The sequence below is a fragment of the Rana temporaria genome, chromosome 13, assembly GCF_905171775.1.
Source record: "Rana temporaria chromosome 13, aRanTem1.1, whole genome shotgun sequence".
NCBI classification, from domain to species: Eukaryota; Metazoa; Chordata; class Amphibia; order Anura; family Ranidae; genus Rana; species Rana temporaria.
Window position 1 is genome coordinate 102,562,655 of NC_053501.1, and position 26,038 is coordinate 102,588,692.

The following is a 26,038-nucleotide window of genomic DNA, read 5'->3' on the forward strand; positions in this document are numbered from 1 at the left end:
CAAAAACATCAATTGCAACCATTGTGCCCCATCAAATGCAGCCACTATGCCCCATCAATTGCAGCCACTGTGCCCCATCAATTGCAGCCACTGTGCCCATCATATGCAGCCACTGTGCCCATCATATGCAGCCACTGTGCCCATCATATGCAGCCACTGTGCCCCATCAAATGCAGCCACTGTGCCCCGCCAAAAGCAGCCACTGTGCCCCGCCAAAAGCAGCCACTGTGCCCCGTCAAAAGCAGCCAATGTATCCCATCAATTGCAGCCTTTGTGCCCACGAAATGCAGCCTCTGTGCCCCATCAATTGCATCCTCTGTGCCCCATCAATTGCCTCCTCTGTGCCCCATCAATTGCCTCCTCTGTGCCCCATCAAATGCAGCCTCTGTGCCCCATTAATTGCAGCCTCTGTGCCCCATCAATTGCATCCTCTGTGCCCCATCAATTGCATCCTCTGTGCCCCATCAATTGCATCCTCTGTGCCCCATCAATTGCAGCCTCTGCGTCCATGAAATGCAGCCTCTGCGCCCCATTAATTGCAGCCTCTGTGCCCCATCAATTGCAGCCTCTGTGCCCCATCAATTGCAGCCTCTGTGCCCCATCAATTGCAGCCTCTGTGCCCCATCAATTGCAGTCTCTGTGCCCCATCAATTGCAGTCTCTGTGCCCCATCAATTGCAGCCACTGTGCCCCATCAATTGCAGCCTCTGTTTCCATGAAATGCAGCCTCTGTGCCCCATCAATTGCAGCCTCTGTACCCATCATATGCAGACACTATGCCCTGCCTGCCCGCTCGCTGTCTAACCGGCACTTATACCATCTAGGTGGCAGGGCAGGCAGCAGGTGACAGCGGCGAGCTGTGGGACGGGTAGCACGGGTCAGGCAATGGCTCCTGTGTCCTCCATGCGTTTCTTCTTCGCTTTTGCTAGCTGGCCAATGGGATCACCTGTGCCTTCAGACAATCAGGTGACTGGTATTAGACCCGATCCTCCTGATTGGCGGAGAGGCGGTTCAGTGTCAGAAAAGCAAATATTAATTTGCCTTTCTTACACGCCTGGGTGGACTGCGAGCGCAATTCTCTGTGCTCCAAGTCCACCTTTTTTTAAGCATATTAGAGCCTATGGCTCTAATCAGGTGCTTAAAAAAAAAAAAAAAACCCTCCCCGCCGCTGGAATTCAGGCACATCCTGAAAAAATATTGTTGATCCAATATTCAATCGGTGAAGACACCCGGTGCTCCCCACAGGATAAATAGGGCAAATATGTCTGCTTACCAGATATTAAGACCTCCCAAGGTCTATATGCGCATCAGTGAGCTTTCACCCCTCACTAAAGGTATAACCGCATGAGTTGTTCAGCCTGCTTCCCTATTAAAGGTTCTACTTACAGCAAAAATAGGCTCAAATGCAAACACTTGTTTGTCCGGCACATAGCCTGACATACGTTTCGTTCAATGGGACTTCTTCTGTGAGGCAGTAAGCTGGAATCTAAAGAAATGTACGTCAGGCTAGGCAGTGACGTCTGAGCACCCATAGGGGGTGCCTGACAAACAAGTGTTTCCATTTGAGCCTATTTTATAGTTTTTTGCTGTCAGTAGAACCTTTAATAAACTCCTGTGTGCTTTTAAAGAATGTTGCGCAATGAGTTTATCTTCCTCTTCCATGTGCACACTGTGTGACCGGACTCTGGAGTTCCCATTGATTGTTGATAGCTGTGGGGGATACACCTGGGGAATCCAACAAAGCAGGCTAAACATCCATAGAGTGAACTGAAGAGTGTATTGATACAATATTCAATCAGTGATGACACCCGGCACTCCCCACAGGATAAATAGGGCAAATATGTCTGCTTACCAGATATTAGGACCTCCCATGGTCTATATGCGCATCAGTGAGCCTTCACCCTTCACTAAAGGTATAACCGCATGAGTTGTTCAGCCTGCTTCCCTATTAAAGGTTCTACTTACAGCAAAAATAGGCTGTCTTGTTTGTCCGGCACATAGCCTGACATACGTTTCGTTCAATGGGACTTCTTCTGTGAGGCAGTAAGTTGGAATCTAACCAAGAAGGCTGGACAGCTGATGCGGTTATACCAGTAGTAAGGGGTGAAAGCTCACTAATATCTGGTAAGCAGACATATTTGCCCTATAGTATATAGTAAATATTGGATCAACGCACTCTTCAGTTCACTCTATGGATATTTCGTTGGGATATTTGGACTATTATTTTCCCCCTTTCTTATTTTTTATTTTCACATAATAGATGGACTTTATGTACTTTATCCAAATAATGTTTGCAAACGCTACACATTGATTTTGTTTTTTTTGGTATGAGGCGTATATTTTTGTGAGAGCTGCTGTCTGTCACGTATCATCTGTGTCATTTTACTTTATTTTATATACACATATTGCATTATCGTTTTGCACAAATATATCCTAAGAACATTTCATTTTGCCCTATTCACACAGAATGGAATTCCATGGCATTTTGATGGGAAAAACAGCTATGCAAATTTTTCATAATTACACCCAAAACGCATTAAAACCAGAGACAGCCAGGAAACTTGTGGCAACCTGTGTGTCTCTTTTAGTAGAGCTCTCCTTTAACTGATTGCTAATTAAAACTTTAATGTTCCAGGTCAATGCGACTGCTGTTATTCGTCAACCATTCACAGTGTGTGGTCATCGACACCTCTGAAGACCTTCCTTCCATCTCCGACATCCAGATCTCTTACCTTAAATTGCGCAGCTTGTGCTCAGCTGGTAAGCCGTTCTACTATTACATTGCTTGGCATGTTTTTTTAGGCTGTTGAGCTGGGGTATAATGCAGCGTACACACGACCGTTTTTCAGGTTGTAAAAAATTACGTTTTTAATGGTCTAGAAAAAACGAAGTTTTTTTCAACCCGATCATTAAAACGGCCTTGCCTACACACGATCGTGAAAAAATAATGCTCTAGCAAAGCGCGGTGACGTACAACACGTACGACGGCACTATAAAGGGGAAATTCCATGCGGATGGCGCCACCCTTGGGGCTGCTTTTGCTGATTTCGTGTTAGTAAAAGTTTGAGAGACGATTCACGCTTTTCAGTCTGTTACAGAGTGATGAATGTGCTATCTCCATTATGAACGCTAGTTTTACCAGAACGAGCGCCCCCGTCTCATAACTTGCTTCTGAGCATGCGCGTTTTTTTTCACGTCGTTAAAGCCCACACACGACCATTTTTTACAATGTTTAATGACATTAAAAAAAATATTAATTTTTTACAACTCGAAAAACTGACTTTTTTCAACACCATTGTGCTATGTGGTGGTATTTCAGAATTTTATTTTATTGAGGAAAAACTGCAGTTTTTCTGACTACTGAAGACTGAGCTGAGATTTGGTTGGTTTATAAGACCCGGTTTCTGGGGAGGACGCAAACCGTTTGTACCAACTGTGCCACTGCTCTGGGACCTAGGGAACCATTTTTACCAGAATTTTTGCTGGCCTGGGCAAGTATTGGGCAAGAAGAAAGTATGTGTAGCGCTACCCCCGCAGGAGCCACTGATTTTTTTGTTGGGATCGGCGTATTAAGTTACCTTAATGTGGTCTAGGAGTGTAGTTGGAGAAGCAGGATAGTAAGCGAAGGTCCAGACAATTAATAAAGGGTTTTCCAATGCTTTATTTCCAGGCCAACATCAACATCAAATAGGAAGAAAAGGTTGATGAAGAAGAAAAGAGAACCTTGCAGTATCAGGCCTGGATATGAACCGAGCAGTCCTGCTCTCAGTAGTATCAGATTGTGATTCGTCGCGACTCTAGCCAGAGTGGGTGAAGTGCCCCCGGACAGACCCCTATTGTAAGCCTGGCAGCCGAGGTGTCACTTTAGATTCGCTGGGAGGAACAGATCTCTCTCACAGGCCTGGCTCTAGGGCCTCTGCCACAGGCCTATTACTTTAAGTGAACTAGTTGGATGATTGGAGCGAATCCTCCCAGTAAGTTTTAGTATAGGTCACCGGATGACGGCAAAGCATACCTGTCAGCATTCCAGTCACCAGATCCCTGATTGGTTCGTTCAAGCCATGTTGGACAACCTGCCTCCGGGTTCTCCTCAAGCCGACCCCCCAATCGAACGGCACCCAGCCTGGGATCCTCTCAATAGAACGGGGGACCCAGTAAGTCACTGGAGTCCTCTTTTACCTCCGGATGAGGTTCTGTGTGGCCTGCATCCACGGGCCACGCCGGCGGGGTCCGTGGGTGCGCGCACCCCAAAGGTGGATGCCGCACCTGGAACCGGGACCCTGCGAAGAAGAACACAAATCAATGGCGTCTGTCAAAGATATATGCCTCCCCTGCATGCCCAGCGAGGGAAAAACTCCTGTAATTGGCTGCTGGGGGAAAAGTGTCTCTGTCAGAACCCTTCTAGCGCCAACTGTCGCCCAGGGGTGGGATCGCACCCCTGGAACGCAAACTGACCCACAGGACAGTTCTGAAAAGACAGCAGCCCCAATTTAGCAAATTGCGAATGGGAGCAAAATAACTCTCCCATTCCCCACTAACTTTAGCGTAGTGCCCATACTGAAAGTAAGGGGGCGCTACATATGTTTTATGATGCCCCAATCTTGACAAGAGTTTATAATATCCAAATCTTACACTCTTTGCCTAAAAAGTGCTTAGACATGAGTTTAGCACCATATGGACTGGATATAAAGAGGTGTTCCCTGTCTGACCCCATTAGGAGAATATGAGCCAAGAATTCAGGGGATCACAAAGACAACTATTCTATTTATCTATCTATCTATTTATTTATCTATCTATCTATCTATCTATCTATTCCTCCATATGCAAATACAGCAATTTTTACTGTGGTCCCCCATAAAGTATAACCAACGTTTAACATTCCATCATCTTTATGCAAGCAAGGATACAAAGCAAACACCTACGGTAGGGTCGCCACCTTATCCCTTTAAACCCAAACACGTATTAATCACACTGGTTCTGTGACTGATTAAGGTGGTAATTAATCTCACTTGGTGCCTTATCTGCATTAAATTAGCCCCAGAACCTGTACAATTAATATGTATTTGGGTTTTAAGGGATGAGGTGGCAACCCTAAACTACGTGTGGTACAAATCCACACATGTCCAAAAACCTGTATTCCAATACCCAGCAACAGGTATTATGGATACATAAGTAGGGATGAAGGGTCCCAGGTGTACCTTGTTGAGCATTAATTGGCCATGTACATACACTATATTACTAAAAGTATTGGGACACCGGCCTTTACACACACGTGAACTTTAATGGTATCCCAGTCTTAGTCCGTAGGGTTCGATATTGAGTTGGCCCACCCTTTGCAGCTAAAAAAGATTCAACTCTTCTGGGAAGGCCGTCCACAAGGTTTAGGAGCGTGTCTATGAGAATGTTTGACCAATGTTCCAGAAGTGGATTTGTGAGGTCAGGCACTGATGTGGACGAGAAGGCCTGGCTAAAACTAACCTTACCTTTCCTTCGGTGCTCCCCGTCTCCCACCAGTATCTTCTTTTTGAGTGCTGCTGTCTGTCACGGATCATCGGTGTCATTTTACTTATTTTATATGATATACACATAGCGCAGTATCATTTTGCACAAATATATCCTAAGAACATTTCGTTTTGCCCTATTCACACGGAATGGAATTCCATGCCGGTCTATGACTGTCTTCATTAGCCAGCACCGAAGTATGTAATTTCTGCGCTTGCACAGGAGTCAGCCATCTCTGCACACTGGGACCGTGCTAGCGATGTAGCACATGCGCAGCTCAGTTTTCAAGCCATAGAAAAGTGATCTCCAAACTGCGCCCCTGGGGCCGGATGTGGCCCTTTGCCTACCTTTACCGGCCCTTGGGACACTATTCCTCTAAGGCCTTGTACACACGACCGAACATGTTTGCTGAAACTGGTCCGTGGACCAGTTTCTGCGGATATGTTCGGTCGTCTGTACGGCCGACCAGACCGGATTCCCGGCCGAGCGGACAGGTTTCCAGCGGACAAATGTTTCTTAGCATGCTAAGAAACATGTCCGCTGGAAGCCTGTCCGTCGGACATGTTCGGTCGTCTGTATGACTCACCGGAAATGTCCGCTCGGCCGAAAGCCCTCGCATGCGTCAAAGTGATTCAACGCATGCGTGGAAGCATTGACCTTCCAGGGTCGCCGCGTCATCGTCGCGGCCACGTTACCGCGTATCCTGTCCGCAGGAAATTTAGTCTGATGGTGTGTACAGCCATCAGACCAAATGATCCCAGCGGACATGTCCGATGAAAACGGTCCGCGGACCGTTTTCATCGGACAGGTCCCGTTGTGTGTACGAGGCCTCACTGTTATGAGACACTTTTCTCCCCTTGACACCAATAATTCCTCCCAATGTTGCCAACAATGGGGCACTATTCTTTCCCCTAATACCAAATATGGTGATGTTTATGCCCACTGATGCCTGGAAAATTTCCACTACCACTGGCCACAGTCCGGCCCCCCTAAAGGACAATAAACTGATCCTTTGTTTATAAAGTTTGGAGACCCCAGCCATAGAACATTGCAAGCTTGCAGGTAGGGGCATTTTATCGGAGAAGTCTCTCCTGCAATAAAAAGCCTGCCTGCTTCAGAACTTCAGTTCCACTTTAAGCCTTTCTCTTTCGGGATTCAAAAAATAAATAAAAAATGCAAGCTAGCTTAAAATCAAATAGAACTATGATTTTGTTTTCCTTTATTTCTTTATCTGAAGCCTTGATCACATTTTGAATAGATTTGAAGGAAGTCAAGAGGAAAGACGGCTCTATTTAATATCGGACTTACAATTCACAAGGGCAAACAAGTCCTTCTTCACTCCATTAAACCAGCTTCAGGTCGGTTATTAGATCAATAATATGTCTACAGGTTTCATTGATGTAACGGAGACCTTCCTGAATAAACAGCTAATGTTTTAACTCTTTCTAATCGGTTACTTTGAGGAACTAATGCAGCTTTCCTTAACCGTTTTACCCCAGAGGAGCCATTGAAATCCTTTTCAGGTCTCCATTTAAATTATATGCGTGTTATCAATATCACTGTAGTAAATAAATAATAAAAAAAAGAATAACGGATATAAAGAGAGGTCACTGTAACGGTCAGGGGTTATCACCGTTTACGATATTCCATTCCACCAACCCAAGACAGCTTATCCGACACTCCGACAATCCAGCAGACAGGACCCATTGGATTTTTCCCCAGAATAATGAGACACAAGCTCTCATCTCATGTAATTCATGATATCATTTCTCAGTCATCCTATGCCCTTATTGGACATAAGATGACCCTAGACCCAAGAGTCATTAGTGAAGCTGGCACAGGAGTACCCCGCATCATTCAAAAGTCTCTGGGTATCACGGGCCATTCCGTTACAGTCACTATATGGGATTTTTCCAAGTGCTTGTTGACAACGCCAAGGCCAGACCTTGCTAACTTTGCTATTTTTTTAGTGGTTGCTTACAAAAAAACAGGTTTCCTATCTTATCTACTTACAGCCTATTACAAATTTATATTATTTTCTGCTTTTTATAGATGCATCAACACCCACACCTGATGAAAAATGGCTTTCCAACCTGGAAGGAACCAGGTGGCTTGACTATGTGAGGTAATGGCTTCTAATGATTGAATAAGTCGCAATGGAATCCTATTGTAAATTAGACATGTGCATTCGTTTTTGTCCGAATGCATTTTCATCCAAATTTTGGGTATGTTCATTATCGTTTTAACAAACGAAAACGAACGCGCAGAATCCGAAAGATCCGACATAAAAAAATGCTTTATTTTCGTTTTCGTTGCTACAACAGTTAGATAGGAGATTCGACATGACACTGACATTAGCAATCTGTGTCTATCGAACCTGTGGTCGAATGTGCCTAACCTAACTCTATTAGTCCAAGATCATTCTACATAGAGAGGAAAGATTCGACATTATAGAGACAGTGTTGGGGTAGACCATTCGACATGAACGACGAAGATTCGACAAGGCAGCAAAAAACATACAAACGTTGAATCTGTCATTGAAGGCTTATGGTGTCTGTCGAAAGTTTTAAGAAGATTCGACAAGCAGCTAAACTGTACGACGCCGCAATCGTACATTTCCGGGCAAATGCTCGGCCCATAGGCTATAGGAGAATTTGAATGTTGGTTGACTGGTAAGAATAATTTATAAATATAGGGCCAGATCCTCAAACGAATTACGCTGGCGTATCTATGGATACGCCGCGTAATTTCAAATTTCCTGCATCGTATCTCTGTTTTGTATCCACAAAACAAGATACGACGGAATCTGGGCTCGATCCGACAGGCGTACGTCTTAGTACGCCGTCGGATCGTAGGTGCATATTTACGCTGGGCGCTAGGTGGCGTTTCCGTCGAATTCCGCGTTGACTATGCAAATTAGCTAGATACGGCGATCCACGAACGTATGTCCTGCCGGCGCATTTTTTTACGTTGTTTGCGTTCGGCTTTTTCCGGCGTATAGTTACCCCTGCTATATGAGGCGTATCCTATGTTAGGTATGGCCGTCGTTCACGCGTCGGATTTTGAAAATGTTACGTCGTTTGCGTAAGTCGTTCGCGAATAGGGCTTTGCGTAGAATGACGTCACCGTCGTAAGCATTGGCTTGTTCCGGTTTCATTTCGAGAATGCGCACTGGGATACCCCCACGGACGACGCATGAGTTAAAAAACAACGTCATTTACGTCGGGTCACGACGTATTAACATAAAACACGCCCCCATCACATACATTTGAATTGCGCGCCCTTACGCCGCCTAAGTTACACTAGGACGCGAGAACTTACTGCGGGAAATCTTTGAGAATACAAAAAAAAAGTAAGTTACAGCGGCGTAGTGTATCCGGAGAGAAGCGCCGCGCTTCATGGATCTGCCCCATAATTATTACTAGTCATACAACATTAGAATTCTTCTATAGCTTGTAGGTGGACATTTGATCAGAAATGTACAATTGCGGCGTCGTACAGTTTAGCTGCTCCGTCGAATCTTCTTAGAACATTCGACAGACACCATAAGCCTTCAATGACAGATTCGACCTTAATTAATTCGGATTTTCGAACGAATGCATTTTTTAACGAAACAAAAAAAAAATTGTCTTTTGTAAATAAAGATTTCTAGATTTCAGAATGTACAACTGTTTTGTCTTGGTGGGCCAATGTTCTTTATGACATGCCTATATAGGCCCGGATTCACAAAGCACTTACGCCGACGTATCTCGAGATACGCCGCGTAAGTGTAACTATGCGCCGTTGTATCTGTGCGCCGTGCCCACAATCTGAGATACGCCTAAAAATAGGCTTCCTACGACCGACGTAACTTGCCTACGCCGTCGTATCGTGGGCGCATATTTACGCTGGGCGCATTTGCCGCTCCCATAGATTTTCTATGCACATATGCAAATGAGGGATATACGCCGATTCACAAACGTAGTTGCACCCGGCGCATAATATATGCGGTTTGCGTAAGTCGTACGTCCGGCGTAAAGTTATTCCCCATATAGGAGGCGCAACTCATGCAAAGGTATGGACCAGGGAACACAAGCCGTCGTATCTTTTGTCGTTTACGTTGTACGTGAATATGACTAGACGTAGGTTATGTTCACGTCGTAGGCAGTGATTCGACGTATCTTAGGCAGTTGTCTCGACGTGATTCTGAGCATGCGCACTGGGATGCGGCAACGGGACGGCGCATGCGCCGTTCATTTTAAGTACTTCTATGGCGCTTGCCCCATCATTTGAATGGGGTCACGCCTCATTAGCATGGCTCATGCCCACTTCCGCTTACGCCGAGGAAACCCAGCGTATCTTTAACAGCGAGTGGGAGCAAGTGCTTTGTGAATCCAGTGCTTGCATCTGTGCGCTGCACCGGCGTAGCGTAAAAGAGATACGCTACGGCGGCATAAATATGCGCCGATTTATGTGAATCCGGGCCATAGTGTTTAATATGTTTATTTCCTATGAGTGTCAGTGCCATCTAGTGGGCACAATGTGGTATTTTCCCAATGTTTCAGGAAAGTACTGTATTATAGCCCCTAGATAGAGCCAGTGATCAAAGGAAATAAACATCAAAAGGAAATGCATCTAAAGAAAAAGTCAGTGAGTTGCCTATAGGAACTAATTTGATTCCTTCTTTCCTGTTCCTAGTACAGAGTAGAAAAGTCAAGCGGGATTTTGATTTGCTAATATAGTCTACCTAGTTGCTTTCCTTTTTCAAATAGATAAGCACATTTTGTGAATTTTTGCATATAAAAACAAAATCTTGTGGGCTTTTTTAACCACTTAACGCCCGCCGCACGACTATTTACGTCCGCAAAATTGCACGGACAGGCAGATGGGCGTATATATACGTCCCTGCCTTTCCGCGGGTCGGGGGTCTGATCGGGACCCCCTCCGCTGCGTGCGGCGGGCGGCTTACCTCGGGGAGCGATCCGGGACGCTCCGTCGCAATCGCTCCCCGGAGCTGAAGAACGGGGAGAGCCGTATGTAAACACGGCTTCCCCGTGCTTCACTGTGGCGGCTGCATCGATCAAGTGATCCCTTTTATAGGGAGACTCGATCGATGACGTCAGTCCTACAGCCACACCCCCCTACAGTTGTAAACACACACTAGGTGAACACTAACTCCTACAGAGCCCCCTGTGGTTAACTCCCAAACTGCAACTGTCATTTTCACAATAAACAATGCAATTTAAATGCATTTTTTGCTGTGAAAATGACAATGGTCCCAAAAATGTGTCAAAATTGTCCGAAGTGTCCGCCATAATGTCGCAGTCACGAAAAAAATCGCTGATCGCCGCCAATAGTAGTAAAAAAAAAAAATAATTACCGTATTTATCGGCGTATACCGCGCACTATTTTGCCCTGAAAATCAGGGCAAAATTGTGGGTGCGCAGTATACGCCGATACCCGCTTTCCCGCCATGAGTTTGAATACTGCGCCCGCATATAGCGAGCGCAGTACACTCGTGAATCTTCGGCCAGTCTCAGGACGTCAGTGCGAGAGGCGCCCGAGCCTGCCCGAAGATTCACGAGTGTACTGCGGTCGCTATATGCGGGCGCAGTATTCAAAGTCGTGGCGGGAAACGAGCGGGAGGACGCCGAAGATGGACGCCGGACCCGCCGAAGATGGACGCCGGACCCGCCGAAGATGGACACCGGACCCGCCGAAGATGGACGCCGGACCCGCCGAAGATGGACGCCGGACCCGCCGAAGAGGACACCCGACGAGGCCGCAGAAGGACGCCGGACCCGACGAGGCCGCAGATGGACGCCGCGCAAGACATCAAAACTGTAAGTACAAAACAACAAAAAATCTTTTTTTCCCACAGGATTGGGGGCTATATGTAATGTGCTGGGATGTGATCTAAGTGCTGGGATGTGATCTATATGTAATGTGCTGGGATGTGATCTAAGTGCTGGGATGTGATCTATATGTAATGTGCTGGGATGTGATCTAAGTGCTGGGATGTGATCTATATGTAATGTGCTGGGATGTGATCTATATGTAATGTGCTGGGATGTGATCTATATGTAATGTGCTGGGATGTGATCTATGTGTAATGTGCTGTGATCTGTATGTAATGTGCAGGGGGCTTTGGAATATAAAAGGGGCTGTTGAAAGTTTTTTTCCTAAAACTTCCCTCCTAAAATTAGGGTGCGCGTTATACGCCGGTGCGCGTTATACGCCGATAAATACGGTAATAAAAATGCAATAAAACTATCCCCTATTTTGTAAACGCTATAAATTTTGCGCAAACCAATCGATAAACACTTATTGCGATTTTTTTTACCAAAAAAAAGGGGGAAGAATACGTATCGGCCTAAACTGAGGAAAAAAAATTTTTTATATATGTTTTTGGGGGATATTTATTACAGCAAAAAGTAAAAAATATTGCATTTTTTTAAAAATTGTCGCTCTATTTTTGTTTATAGCGCAAAAAATAAAAACGCTCTATTTGTGGGGAAAAAAGGATGCCAAATTTGTTTGGGAGCCACGTCGCACGACCACGCAATTGTCTGTTAAAGCGACGCAGTGCCGAATCGCAAAACCTGGCCTGGGCATTTAGCAACAAAATGGTCCGGGGCTTAAGTGGTTAAGATTACAAAAAAATGGTAATGTGAAACTGGGTGATATATAACCACCATTATAACCTCACACAAGCATCACACCAGTATGAGCTTGTTGGACAATCCTGCCAGGCCCCGGGTCTGAACCTGCAACCTCTGATGTGTCTGGTGTACCTCTTATGGCTGAGCCAACTGGGATGTTGGACAGCAGCCTGGACAATTCCTTGAACAATCTTGCTTGAGCCTTGTTTCTCTTGAACCTTGACCCTTTGCTCCTCCCATGATCTACATTGTTTACCTGTGCCTTTGCACTTCCTGTTTGCCAGATTATTGTGCTCTCTCAAGCTAATATCTCACTCTTGTCACTTCTGCTGCATATCGTATCTTTGCTACCACTTTACCGACCTTTAGCTAGTTCCTCAAATACGCTTCTGCTTGATCCCAACCTGCAACCACTTGTTACCAACCTTTGGCTTGTTTACTGACTACACTGCTTGATCCCTACCTGTTTTATCTGCTACCTGACCTCAGCTTGGTCACCGCCTGGTGGTGGATCCTGACCCCCCCCCGACCCAGTACTAACATGCGGTTAACCCATCTCCACCATCAGGAGCTCTGGTGAACACCGGTTAGCGCTTAGACTCCACGCCTCAGATGAGCCCGTGTCATCCGCCAGGGTGACCTGCTTATGTACTTACTCAGCCGGTCAGTGGAAGCCAGTCTACTGCTATAGCTACTGGTCTCCAAACCTGACCCCCTGACCACAACAGTTCCACAACAGTTCCACTAAGGCCTCGTACACACGGACGGATCTATCCGCTGAAACTGGTCCAACGGACTGTTTCAGCAGATAGATCCGCCCGGAGATTTCTCTCTGATGGTTGTAAACAATACGCGGGGAGTGGCAGCGCCGTCGCCGCGACGATGACGCGGTGACGTGGGCGGCCCTGGAAGTTCAAAGCTTCCACGCATGCGTCGAATCAGTACGACGCATGCGAGGGATGGCGGTCGGTCGGACGTGTCCGGTGAGTCTGTACAGACGACCGAATACGTCCGACCGACAGGTTTCCAGCGGACAGATTGGTTAGCATGCTAACCAATCTTTGACCGCTGGAAATCTGTCGGCTGGACAAATGTCGGGAGGAAGACCGCCCAATAGGCTGTACACACGACCGAATCTATCCGCTGAAACAGTCCGTCGGACCAGTTTCAGCAGATAGATCCGGTCGTGTGTATGGGACCTTACACAAGCCTTTCTTTCTAGCTATAGCAGCCTCCACTTTTCAAGGAACGCTTTTCACAAGATTGGAGGTAACAGCAGGAATTTGTGTCCATTTTCCAAAACAGCATTTGTGTGGACTGACGTTGGATGGGAAGACCTGGCTCACAAATTTCATAATCTCGAAGGTGTTCAGTAGGGTTGAGGTCAGGGATCAGTGCAGGCCACTAGATGTCCCTCATACCGAACTGGGCAAACTAGGGTGAGGGGACCTTTTTTTGGCAGTTTTAACAATAGCGTTGCTTTAAAGTAATCACTTTAATAATAACTCAAAATGTTCTAGTTGAAAAATATACTTGACTTTATCTTTAAAATGTATGCATTTTGTTTCCTATAGGTTGTGCCTCAAGAAAGCCAGTGACGTTGCCATCTTGTTGGGTGAACGGAGGCGATCAGTAGTCCTTCAAGGTAGGCCATTAATTGGATCAGTTGAGCTATTCTATGCTCCTCTTTGGATGTATCTCCCTGTTAAAGGATCAGTTGATAGGCTGAGTCAGTCTCAGGCTTCTTACTGTATAAGCCTTGGGTTCTCCAGAAGCAGGATCTCTCTTGTAGAATTCCAAGCTGGGTCCTGTCCACTCATGGGCATCCGCTCATAGGGTTAAGGAGGGGCGAGTGACCCCCCCCCCCCCCTGGATTTGGCAAGGGTCTGCCATGCTCGCATCTATAGCTGTGCTGACTCTCTCTGTGTATGTGCAGTCGGCTCCACAGCTGTTGGAAGATCAGTGTCACGGAGCTTACAGAGCTCTTTACTGCCACCTCTGGCCGCTTCCTGTATGTGCGCCCTCGTGTTTGCTTTGCTGCCTGTAATGTATTTTCAAAGGAACATGTGGAAACAGGACTTGGGAGAAGGAAGACCACCGTGACCTACTGTGAGTACAAGTGAAGGGAGGAGGCTGTTTGTGTACTGGGGGGGCTGACATATATACAGATGAGGGGGGCAGCTGAGTGCATACAGGTATGATTAGTGAAGGGGGGGTGCCAGATATAGGAAAGATCATATCATCTGTCCTGTCCTGTATACAGCTATATACACCCATCTTCCTTCCTGTATTCCTCCATCATCACTGACTGCAGATATACATCATCTGTCCTGTATATAGAGCTGTATATACCCACCTTCCTTCGTCTATATACCAATACCATCCACCCCTTCTATATACACATACTGTATACCCTCTGTACTGTACATTTGATCAGCACAGTGAGGCTACATATCATGGACACATGCCTGCGCTTTATGGGATAATGACTAAGCCCCTCCCCTCCCCTTCATGACATTGTCAAAGTAGCGGAGCATAGGTGACCGTAAAATTATCCCCCCCCCCCCCCCCTGGAAAAAGTTCTCCGGACGCCCATGTGTCCACTTGGTAGTTTTGGATGACCTTACAAAAGTGGTCAGATTCATTCTATGGGTCAATATTTTTACACACTGTATTTAGTCATTATAACTGCGGATACCAATCGTGAGAAAAGAATGTAGTCCTAATTTAAATTCTCTTACTGATGTTGATATTACCATGTCAGCAGAGAAGCCATTCTCAACCAGGGTTTTATAGAATCCTAGGGTTCCTCCAGAGGTTGCTAGAACAATGGAAAAACTCTTTTTAGCTAAGGGCTAAGGGGGAATTCTTCCGAATGACCACAAATGTAACAAACATTCTTTCTAGTGACCATCACACTAAGTCTAAAGCCGCGTACACACAAACATTTTTCATGTCATGGGAAAAAACAACGTTTTTCTCGACATGATTCTTGTCAAGCCTGCCTTGCATACACACGATCGTGAAAAAAAAAAATGCTCAAGCAAAGCGCGGTGACGTACGACGGCACTATAAAGGGGAAGTTCCATTCGAATGGCGCCACCCTTTGGGCTGATTATGCAAATTTCCCTTCTCATAACTTGCTTCTGAGCATGCGCATTTTTTTCCCAGTCATTAAAGCCTACACACGACCGTTTTTCACAGCGAGAAAAAATAGAGCAGGTTCTAAATTTTTATTGCCCATTTTTCACATCGAGAGAAATGCTCTGGAGCCCACACACGATCGTTTTTAATGACCAATTTAAAAAATTGAATTTTTCTCGTCATGAATAACGGCCGTGTGTACGCGGCATAAGCTGTAGATACTGTACATTCGTTATTAGCTGGGGGTTTTCCTGAGCCCAGAAAGTAATATCAAGGGTTCCTCCATGTCAAAAAGGTTAGGAAAGGCTGTAGTACAGTATTCTTCAGTTTTGCTACTGTTACCGTAAAAAGTTATTTTTTATACTGATTGTTTTATCTTCCTTGTCATGTGACAGAATCTGAGGATCGAGACTTGAACTGTCTGTTGGCATCGCTGATCCAGTTGGTTCTGGACCCCCATACACGAACCTTGTCCGGCTTCCAGAGTTTGATTCAGAAGGAATGGGTCTCTGCAGGACATCCTTTCATGCAAAGGATAAACCACTTCAAAAGATCTGACAAGGAGGAGGTCAGTGGGTTCTTTAAAGAAAAAGTATATCATCTACTGAGAGAAATATGGGGGGCTGCCAATGCTGACCTCTTTCTGCCGATTGTCTGGTTGTCCCTGGATCTAATACCTTCTGAGTCACTGACCCAGGCAAGTGTGCAGCAAATTAAGTCATACTTATTCTGGGTTGGTGACTTAAAAGTATAACTAAAGGCAAAACCTTTTTTTTGTTTGTTTAGTTTTGTTTTGTACAGAGGAGAGATGGATTAGAACATCTGTCAGTTTTGATTGCTGTCTGTGCCCCCCCCCCCCCCCGTTAAGGAGATTCACCCTCTCTATTTGTCCTGTTTACCGTTATCATCAATCATGAAAGTAAAAGAAAATCACAAATCAAACGCAGCCACTGTGCCCATCAAATGCAGCCACTGTGCCCATCAAATGCAGCCACTGTGCCCATCAAATGCAGCCACTGTGCCCATCAAACGCAGCCACTGTTCCCATCAAACGCAGCCACTTTGCCCACCAAACGCAGCCACTCTGCCCATCAAACGCAGCCACTTTGCCCATCAAACGCAGCCACTGTGCCCATCAAACGCAGCCACTGTGCCCATCAAACGCAGCCACTTTGCCCACCAAACGCAGCCACTGTGCCCATCAAACGCAGCCACTTTGCCCATCAAACGCAGCCACTTTGCCCCAAATGTTGCCACTGTGCCCCAAATATTGCCACTGTGCCCCATGTGCTGCCACTGTGCCCCAAATATTGCCACTGTGCCCCATGTGCTGCCACTGTGCCCCAAATATTGCCACTGTGCCCCATGTGCTGCCACTGTGCCTCAAGTGTTGCCACTGTGCCCCATGTGCTGCCACTGTGCCCCAAGTGCTGCCACTGTCCCCCGGCCCCCCCCCCCCAGTCATCTGCCCGGCACTTACCTTGTCCTTACCTTGCCTAGGCAGCGTGTGACGGCGGCGAGGGGTGTGCGGTGACCTCCATCTTCCCCGATCCCGATGTCTTCTCCCGCCCGGTCCTTCTCTGGTCCTCTGCTGTGATTGGACGCCTGATAGGCGTCCAATCACAGCGCCTGTCGCTTCAGCCAATCGGGTGACAGGTAACACAGACTCGGTGCACCTGATTGGCTGAGTGGCGGGTCAATGTTAGGAAAGGGAATTCCTTCCCTTTCCTAACATACAGCTAAGTGAGAAGCGAACGCATATCTTTGCACCCCGCTTCTCGCTCCTGCGCTCCTGCACCCTTTATGGACGCACCGCCGCTGAGCCATTCACTTGTATGGGCAGCTGTACGCAACACCTATAGCTCCCTGGGTGCAGGAAAGCACCAGAAACATTACCTTCGAAGACTTTTTGCATGTAAACATCCCTGTGCATGAGGCTTACCAAGAACATATTAGGGGTTATTATTAGGGTTGTCTCGATACCACTTTTTTAGGACTGAGTACGAGTACCGATACTTTTTTTCAAGTACTGGCCGATACTGAATACCGATACTTTTTTTTAAATGTGTCCCCAAATGCAGCCATGTCCCCCCACAAATGCAGCCATGTCCCCCCCATATATGCAGCCATGTCCCCCCCATATCCAGCCATGTCCCCCCCATATGCAGCCATGTCCCCCCCATATACAGCCATGTCCCCCCCATATGCAGCCATGTCCCCCCCATATGCAGCCATGTCCCCCCCATATGCAGCCATGTCCTCCCCATATCCAGCCATGTCCCCCCCATATACAGCCATGTCCCCCCCATATCCAGCCATGTCCCCCCATATGCAGCCATGTCCCCCCATATGCAGCCATGTCCCCCCCATATGCAGCCATGTCCCCCCCCATATCCAGCCATGTCCCCCATATGCAGCCATGTCTCTCCCCATATCCAGCCATGTCCCCCCCATATATGCAGCCATGACCTCCCCATATCCAGCCATGTCCCCCCATATGCAGCCATGTCCCCCCATATCCAGCCATGACCCCCCCCCCCCATATCCAGCCATGACCCCCCCCCCATATCCAGCCATGTCCCCCCCCCATATGCAGCCATGTCCTCCCCATATCCAGCCATGTCCCCCCCCCAAAAAAGCAGCCATGTCCCCCTTACCGTACATGCTGCCGCATTCCCGCTTGGTTAATACGCGCGGGGAACATTACAGCTTTGAATAGCTGTAGTCTTTCGCCGCGCTGCGTATAGACACTCCCCCTTGCTCGGGATTGGACAGTTCACCCAAGCAATGGGGAGTGTCTATACGCAGCGCGGCGGGAAAGAATACAGCTATTCAAATTAATGCTGTAATGTTCCCCGCCCGTATTAACCAAGCGGGCATGCGGCGTAGCGGCGGGATTCGTTCGGCGGCGGTGGCCGGGGGGGGGGGGGAAGTATTCTATATTGTTATCGAGGGTATTTGTGGGAGTACGAGTACTCCCGCAAATACTCGGAATCGGGACAACCCTAGTTATTATTATATTATTGAGGGATTTTTATCTTAAAATGAATTATATGATTTATTTAGCAATAGATAGGCTCTATTTTTTACCTGTTACCCTTGTCTTTTCTTGCAGTCTCCGGTGTTTCTGTTGTTCCTGGACTGTGTCTGGCAGTTTGTGCAGCAATCACCAACAGCCTTCGAGTTTACGGAATCTTATCTGATGGCCCTGCATGATAGCACTTACAATCTGTTCTGTAGCACCTTCACTCACAACTGCCACTGGGACCGCATAAGAGGAAGCCAGGTAGGTATCTGCCTAGGGTGGAACCAGAGAAGTGACCATCAAGGACCCTAATGCCGCGTACACACGATCATTTTTCGGCATGTAAAAAACAACGTTTTTAAAAAATGACATTTCGGGTTCTGAAAAACGACAAAAAAAAATTCGAACATGCTGCATTTTTTAACGACGTTTTAAACGCTGTCGTTTTTCGGGTTGTAAAAAATGGTCGTGTGTGGGCTAAAACGACGTGAAAAACCTGCGCATGCTCAGAAGCAAGTTATGAGACGTGAGCGCTCGTTCTGGTAAAACTACCGTTCATAATGGAGTAAGCACATTCATCACGCTGTAACAGACAGAAAAGCGCGAATCGTATTTTACTAACACGAAATCAGCTAAAGCAGCCCCAATGGTGGCGCCATCAGCATGGAACTTCCCCTTTAAAGTGCCGTCGTACGGGTTGTACGTCACCACGCTTTGCTAGAGCATTTTTTTTTAACGATCGTGTGTGAGGTGCGGGGAAGCCGGAGCCGATCAGAGCCACTCAGAAATACTCCGTTCCCGAGCCTTTCCGATGTTTTCAGAGTTCAGCAGAGCTGTCCCCGAGCCTTTCCGAATATTTCCCAGGCTCTCCGGGAAACCCACCACCTCTGGCCACATGCGGTATTGCATGCCATTAAAGTCAATGCGGAACGAAATATCTTCGTTTCCATTGACTTCTATGGGGAAACTCGCTTTGATATGCGAGTGCTTTGGATTACAAGCATTCTCCTGGAACGGATTATGCTCGTAATCCGAGGTTCCACTGTATTTTCTTTATGTATTTAATGTTTGCCCGGAAATCAGCTTTAATAACCCCTTCCAGCTGCCACCTCCAGGCCCTTTTAAGAGCTTCTAAATGGTGGGAGACGGAGGCGGGCATTCGGGTCATGACCACTGTGATTTGGCTGTCACATGATCAGAAAGCTCCCTATCGCAAGTATGCATCGGGAGCTTTCTGGTCCCCACCAGTGATCGTGCTGGGAGCACACAGCACATAAAGGGGTAGATTCAGAGAGCAATTACGCCGGCGTATACATAGATACGCCGCGTAATTGCTAAGTTGCGCCGGCGTATCTACTTTCTGTATTCAGAAAGCTAGATACGCCGACTGTAGCCTAATATACGACTGGCATAAGTCTCTTACGCCGTCGTATCTTAGGGTGCATTCTGACGCTGGCCGCTAGGTGGCGCTCCCGTAGTTGTCAGCGTAGAGTATGCAAATTGCATACTTACGCCGATTCACAAACGTATGTGCGACCGGCGGTCGTTTTTTACGTCGTTTGCGTACGTCGTTTTCGCCGTAAGGCTGCTCCTGCTAGTAGGAGGCGCAGCCAATGTTAAGTATGGACGTCGTTCCCGCGGCGCGATTTGAAAATTTTACGTCGTTTGCGTAAGTCGTCCGTGAATGGCGCTGGACGCCATTTACGTTCACGTCGATACCAATGACGTCCTTGCGACGTCAATTACCACAATGCACATGGGGAAATTTTAGGGACGGCGCATCCGCAGTACGTTCGGCGCGGGAACGCGCCTAATTTAAATGATCCACGCCCCCTACGGGATCATTTGAATTACGCGCGCTAACGCCGGCCCCTTTTTACACTACGCCGCCGCAACTTTACAGACAAGTGCCTTTGTGAATCAAGCACTTGCCAGTAAAACTTGCGGCCGCGTAACGTAAATGTCATACGTTACGCCGCCGCAGTTTTGCGCGCCCCTACCTGAATCCACCCCAAAGTTGTTTACATAGGGCTGAATATATGCAGTGCTTCGGTGTTAAAGCGCACCCACCTTGAGGTCGTATATATGTGTACTATCGCTGAGACTAGGTTAATAATTTACCCAAAACCCTTATTATTTCTCTTTAACCACTTCAGCCCCGGACCATTTTGCTGGTCAATGACCAGGCCACTTTTTGCGATTCGGCACTTCGTCGCTTTAACTGACAATTGCGCGGTCGTGCGACGTGGCTCCCAAACAAAATTGGCGTCCTTTTTTTCCCCACAAATAGAGCTTTATTTTGGTGGTATTTGATCACCTCTGCGGTTTTTATTTTTTGCGCTATAAACAAAAATAGAGCGACAATTTAAAAAAAAAAAAAAAAAAACAAGTTTGCTATAATAAATATCCCCCAAAAAGATATAAAAAAACATTTTTTTCCTCGGTTTAGGCCGATACGTATCCTTCTACATATTTTTCGTAAAAAAAAATCACAATAAGCGTTTATTGATTGGTTTGCGCAAAGGTTATAGCGTCTACAAAATAGGGGGTATTTTTATGGCATTTTTATTAATATTTTTTTTTTTACTAGTAATGGCGGCGATCTGCGATTTTTTTATCGGTACTGCGACCTTATGGCGGACACTTTTGACACATTTTTGGGACCATTGGCATTTTTATAGCGATCTGTGCTATAAAAATGCATTGATTACTATAAAAATGTCACTGGCAGGGAAGGGGTTAACACTAGGGGGCGGGGAAGGGGTTAATTATGTTCCCTGGGTGTGTTCTAACTGAAGGGGGGGTGGGACTGACTAGGGGAAATGACTGATCGCTGTTCATACATTGTATGAACAATGCGATCAGGCATTTCTCCCCCTGACAGGACCGTGAGCTATGTGTATACACACGCAGCTCCCGGTTCACGGTCTGTAACGAGCGATCGCCTGACGGTGATCGTGCCTGCCGAGCACGCGCGTGGCACCAGGGGCGAGCAGGGGGGGCCCCTAGTGGCTGAAATGCTAAATCACGTTATATTGCGTGATTTCGCGCAGCCGAGCCGACCTGCCGACTGCGGCGGCTGGTCAGCTAGTGGTTAAGTTATATTTAAGATGAACTTCCATGTCGACTTACCGGTGTGTAGAAAGATTTGATCTTTTTTTGAAAGTCTTTTGATTAGGCGTGTGTCTTCTTCTCCTAGCGGCACTCATCTAGCCAGACGTACACGCCGGTGAATGGTTGGAGAGACATAGTGAGAGAGAAGGTCCTGTTGAACGGAGATTACAAGCCAGTGGAAGACGTGAAGGCCGTTCCTCCAACAGTCTGGGAATGGAGCCTGTTCTACAGTCACGTGCGCAGACAGCAGTTCCGGAACCCCGTGTATCATGTCAGGGAACATGCTGTATTAAACGGCAATGGAAGTGGGCACAATGCTGACAAGGTGAGCTTTGCTTTAAGGGGGGTTCATTAACCACTTAAGACAGGCAGCTAAAGGACCCGGGCAGTTTTTGCGTTTCGGCACTGCGTTGCTTTAACTGACAATTGCGCGGTCGTGCGACGTGGCTCCCAAACAAAATTCTCGTCTTTTTTTCCCCACAAATAGAGCTTTCTTTTGGTGGTATTTGATCACCTCTGCGGTTTTTATTTGTTGTGCTATAAACAAATATAGAGCGTCAATTTTGAAAAAAATTCAATATTTTTTACTTTTTTCTATAATAAATATCCCCCCAAAAATATATAAAACATAATTTTTTTCCCCTCAGTTTAGGCCGATACGTATTCTTCTACCTATTTTTGGTAAAAAAAATCGCAATAATCGTTTATCGATTGGTTTGCGCAAAATTTATAGCGTTTACAAAATAGGGGATAGTTTTATTGCATTTTTATTGATTATTTTTTTTTTACTACTAATGGCGGCGATCAGCGATTTTTTTTGTGACTGTGACATTATGGCGGACACTTCGGACAATTTTGACACATTTTTGGGACCATTGTCATTTTCACAGCAAAAAATGCATTGTTTACTGTGAAAATGACAGTTGTAGTTTGGGAGTTAACCACAAGGGGGCGCTGATGGGGTTATGTGTGACCTCATCTGTGTTTCTAACTGTAGGGGGGTGTGGCTGTAGGTGTGACGTAATCGATTGTAGTTCCCTATAAAAGGGAACACACGATCGATGACAGCACCACAGTGAAGAACGGGGAAGCTGTGTTTACACACAGCTCTCCCCGTTCTTCAGCTCCGGGGACCGTTCGCGGGACTCCAGCTGCGATCGGGTCCGTGAGTCCCGCGGCCACGGAGCTTTGGACCGGGTCACGTGCATGCGCCCGCGACCCCACGGCTGGCCTGAAAGAGCCACGTACATTTACGTGGATGTGCTCAGCCGTGCCATTCTGCCGACGTATATCGGCGTGAATGGGTCCTTAAGTGGTTAAAGCGGTGTTCTGCCCAAATTTTACACCCTAAAAATGGGTGTAATGTGTTCCTAAAGTTGAACCTAGCCTTTAATATAATGGGGGCATTTACACTGGCCTCTGGCACCCCCAACCACCCACCTGGTGATGCCCCTGGATAATGCTAATGCACATGGGGTGATTAGGGTGTGCCCAGGCACACTCGGCACATCCTGGCCCAGATTCAAGAAGCACTTGCGCCCGCGCAACCATAGGTTGAGCGGCGCAAGTGCTTACTTGCTCCGGTGTAACGAGTGCTCCTGATTCAGGAACCTCGTTACACCGACTGCAGCCTAAGATATGACAGACATAAGCCTCCTTATGCCTTCATATCTTTGGCTGCATTCTTGCGTTGGCCGGTAGGGGGCGCGGCCATTGTGATCTGTGTATAGTATGCAAATTGCATACTAACACCGATTCACAAAAGTTGCGCGGGCCCTGCGCACGCAAGGTACGGAGTTTCCGTACGGCGACTTTAGCATAAGGCTGCTCCTACTCATAGTAGGCGCAGCCAATGCTAAAGTATAGCCACCCTTCCCGCTCGTGAAATTTGAATTTCACGTCGTTTACGTAAGTGATTCGTGAATGGCGCTGGACGCCATTCACGTTCACTTAGAAGCAAATGACGTCCTTGCGACGTCATTTGCCGCAATGCACGTCGGGAAAGTTTCCCGACGGAGCATGCGCTGTTCGCTCGGCGCGGGAGCGCGCCTAATTTAAATGATTCCCGCCCCCGGCGGGATCATTTACATTAGGCGCCCTTACGCAGGGCAAATTAGCATAGCGCCCGCGCAATTTACGGAGCTACTGCTCCGTGAATCGCGGGCAAATCGAAATATTTGCGTGGGCGCAGAGCAAAAATCGTTGCCCTTTGCCCACGCAAATATTGCGCGGCTCTACCTGAATCTGGGCCCCTGTGTGCACGCCTATTAAACTGGGACATTTTCTGCTCCCAATGTCCACAGTCTGGCCCCCCTAAAGTCTGAAGGACACTAAACTGGCCCTTTGTATAGAAAGTTTGGAGACCCCCTGCTCTAGGGGTTCTTTGAGCTGTTGTTGATTGTTGTTGTTGCATGACACCAGTTATATTTTTAGCTGTCTGTAAGGGTCTCTTTCTTCCTATTGACCACTAATGTTAGAGGCATATTTGTAACTGGCCCCAGATGAACTGGTTTTAGTAAGAAAGGATTCCCTGAGACCTGAAAATTATTTTAGGGGTTCCTCCAGGGTAAGAAAGTTAAAGGGTAACTCCACTTTTGGCGGGGGGGTAGCTAAATAAAAATATAGCGTATACAATTGCGACACAAGTCCTAATGTAATTAAATGTTGTAAAATATTACCTTTCATTTTCAATCTGTAATTTTCTGAAAATGCAATGCAATATGGCTACCTGGAGGTATTCTGTACACAGAGGGCCAGATTCAGGTACAATTGCGCCCCTGTAACGTAAGCCGTTTACGTTACACCGCCGCAAGTTTTCAGTTTTAGTGCCCGATCCACAAAGCACTTACCTGGAAACTTGCGGCGGTGTATCGTAAATACGTCCGGCGCAAGGCGGTCCAAATCGAATGGGCGGGTACAATTTTTAAATTAGGCGCGCTCCCGCGCCGGAACCTACTGCGCATGCTCCGTTTCGAAATTCCCGCCGTGCTTTGCGCGAACTGACGTCATTTTTGCGATCGGCGACGTGCGTAGCGTACTTCCGTATTCCCGGACGTGTTACGCAAACGACGTGAAATTTTAAATTTTGACGCGGGAACGACGGTCATACTTTAGACAGCAATACGTTTGCTTTTTTAAAGTTAAGGCACCCAAAACGACGACTAACTTTGCGACGGGAAACTAGACTAGCGGCGACGTAGCGAACGCGAAAAACCGTCGTGGATCGCCGTAACTCCTAATTTGCATACCCGACGCTGGTTTACGACGAAAACTCCCCCCAGCGGCGGCCGCGGTACTACATCCTAAGATCCGACAGTGTAAAACAATTACACCTGTGGGATCTTAGGGATATCTATGCGTGACTGATTCTATGAATCAGCCGCATAGATACTCTGAGAGATACGACGGAGTATCTGAGATACTCCGTCGTATCTCCACTGTGAATCTGGGCCAGAATGCTTACAGAATGCCACCCAGAAACATAATATCCTGCTTGTGTGATTGGCTCAACGATTTTCCCAGAAGTCTGCACTAAGATACAAATCAGATTTTAGGCATCCCCTGCAGCAAAAATTTCATTTTTCGTGAGATACTCCCAATAGAAACATGTCTAAAGGGATGCAGGACCAGCAGATTTCTTATTAGTGCCCCGCAGGTGCACAGCTGAATGATAATTATGAAACCACTCCCATTAGATTCACTTACCACACAAGCACAGAGGAACACACAGGGATTTTTTTCAGAATCACAAAAGGTAGGAATCTGCAACAAAGTTTGTTAAAATCCTTGCAATGTACATATATCAGCCAGAGGGGGAATGTTTTTCCTCAACAAAAGTGGAGTTATGCTTTAAGAAAGGTTGCTCTAGACATATAGTACAGGGTTCGACAAACCTCGGGCGCCAGGTCGCAATTGCAACTAGAATTAGCGACCTGGCGTCTGGGGCGGAACAGCTGGGGTATCCTGTGTCTCCGTTTGCCCCCACCTCCCCCCGCTGCGGTCACGTCGGGCCATGCCGGCCAGTAATTGAGTTTGCAGCTTTCGGCCTTTTGTGATTTGGCGCCATCTTGTGGTGGCCGTTGGTATGAAAAGACAACCAGCAATGCTAATGGAGCTTCCCCTGTCTGTTTTCACTGCCATCTCCTTCCCTCTAATTAGAACCCCCAAACATTATATATATTTTTTTATTCTATGCAATACTTTCTGTCACACCGTATTTGCACAGCGGTCTTACAGTCGCACTTTTTTTGGGAAAAAATATACTTTTTTTAACTGGTTGCCGACCAGCCGCCGTCGTTTTACGGCGGCAGGTCGGCTCCCCTGCGCGAGAGCCCGTAGCTATACGTCGGCTCTCGCCCAGGCCACTAGGCCCGCTTGCTCCCGTGCGTGTGCCTGGCGGGCGCGATCGCCGCCGGGCACACGTGATCGCTCGTTAGAGCGGGGACCGGGAGCTGTGTGTGTAAACACACAGCTCCCGGTCCTGTCAGGGAGAGAAATGCTGATCTTCTGTTCATACAATGTATGAACAGAAGATCAGTCATTTCCCCATGTAAGTCCACCCCCCTACAGTTAGAACACACCCAGGGAACATACTTAACCCCTTCCCCGCCCCC

General features: G+C 47.1%; 1 protein-coding gene across 1 annotated transcript in view; it reads left to right on the plus strand.

Moving 5' to 3' along the window:
- MTMR11 (myotubularin related protein 11) overlaps positions 1-26,038 on the plus strand; it is a 141,525-nt gene that overhangs the window by 88,288 nt on the left and 27,199 nt on the right. The window contains exons 10-15 of the mRNA XM_040333753.1: positions 2,635-2,759; positions 7,554-7,626; positions 13,717-13,787; positions 15,682-15,854; positions 18,402-18,572; positions 21,511-21,750. Coding sequence (XP_040189687.1) covers positions 2,635-2,759; positions 7,554-7,626; positions 13,717-13,787; positions 15,682-15,854; positions 18,402-18,572; positions 21,511-21,750 — 853 coding nt within the window. The remainder of the gene's footprint in view (positions 1-2,634; positions 2,760-7,553; positions 7,627-13,716; positions 13,788-15,681; positions 15,855-18,401; positions 18,573-21,510; positions 21,751-26,038) is intronic.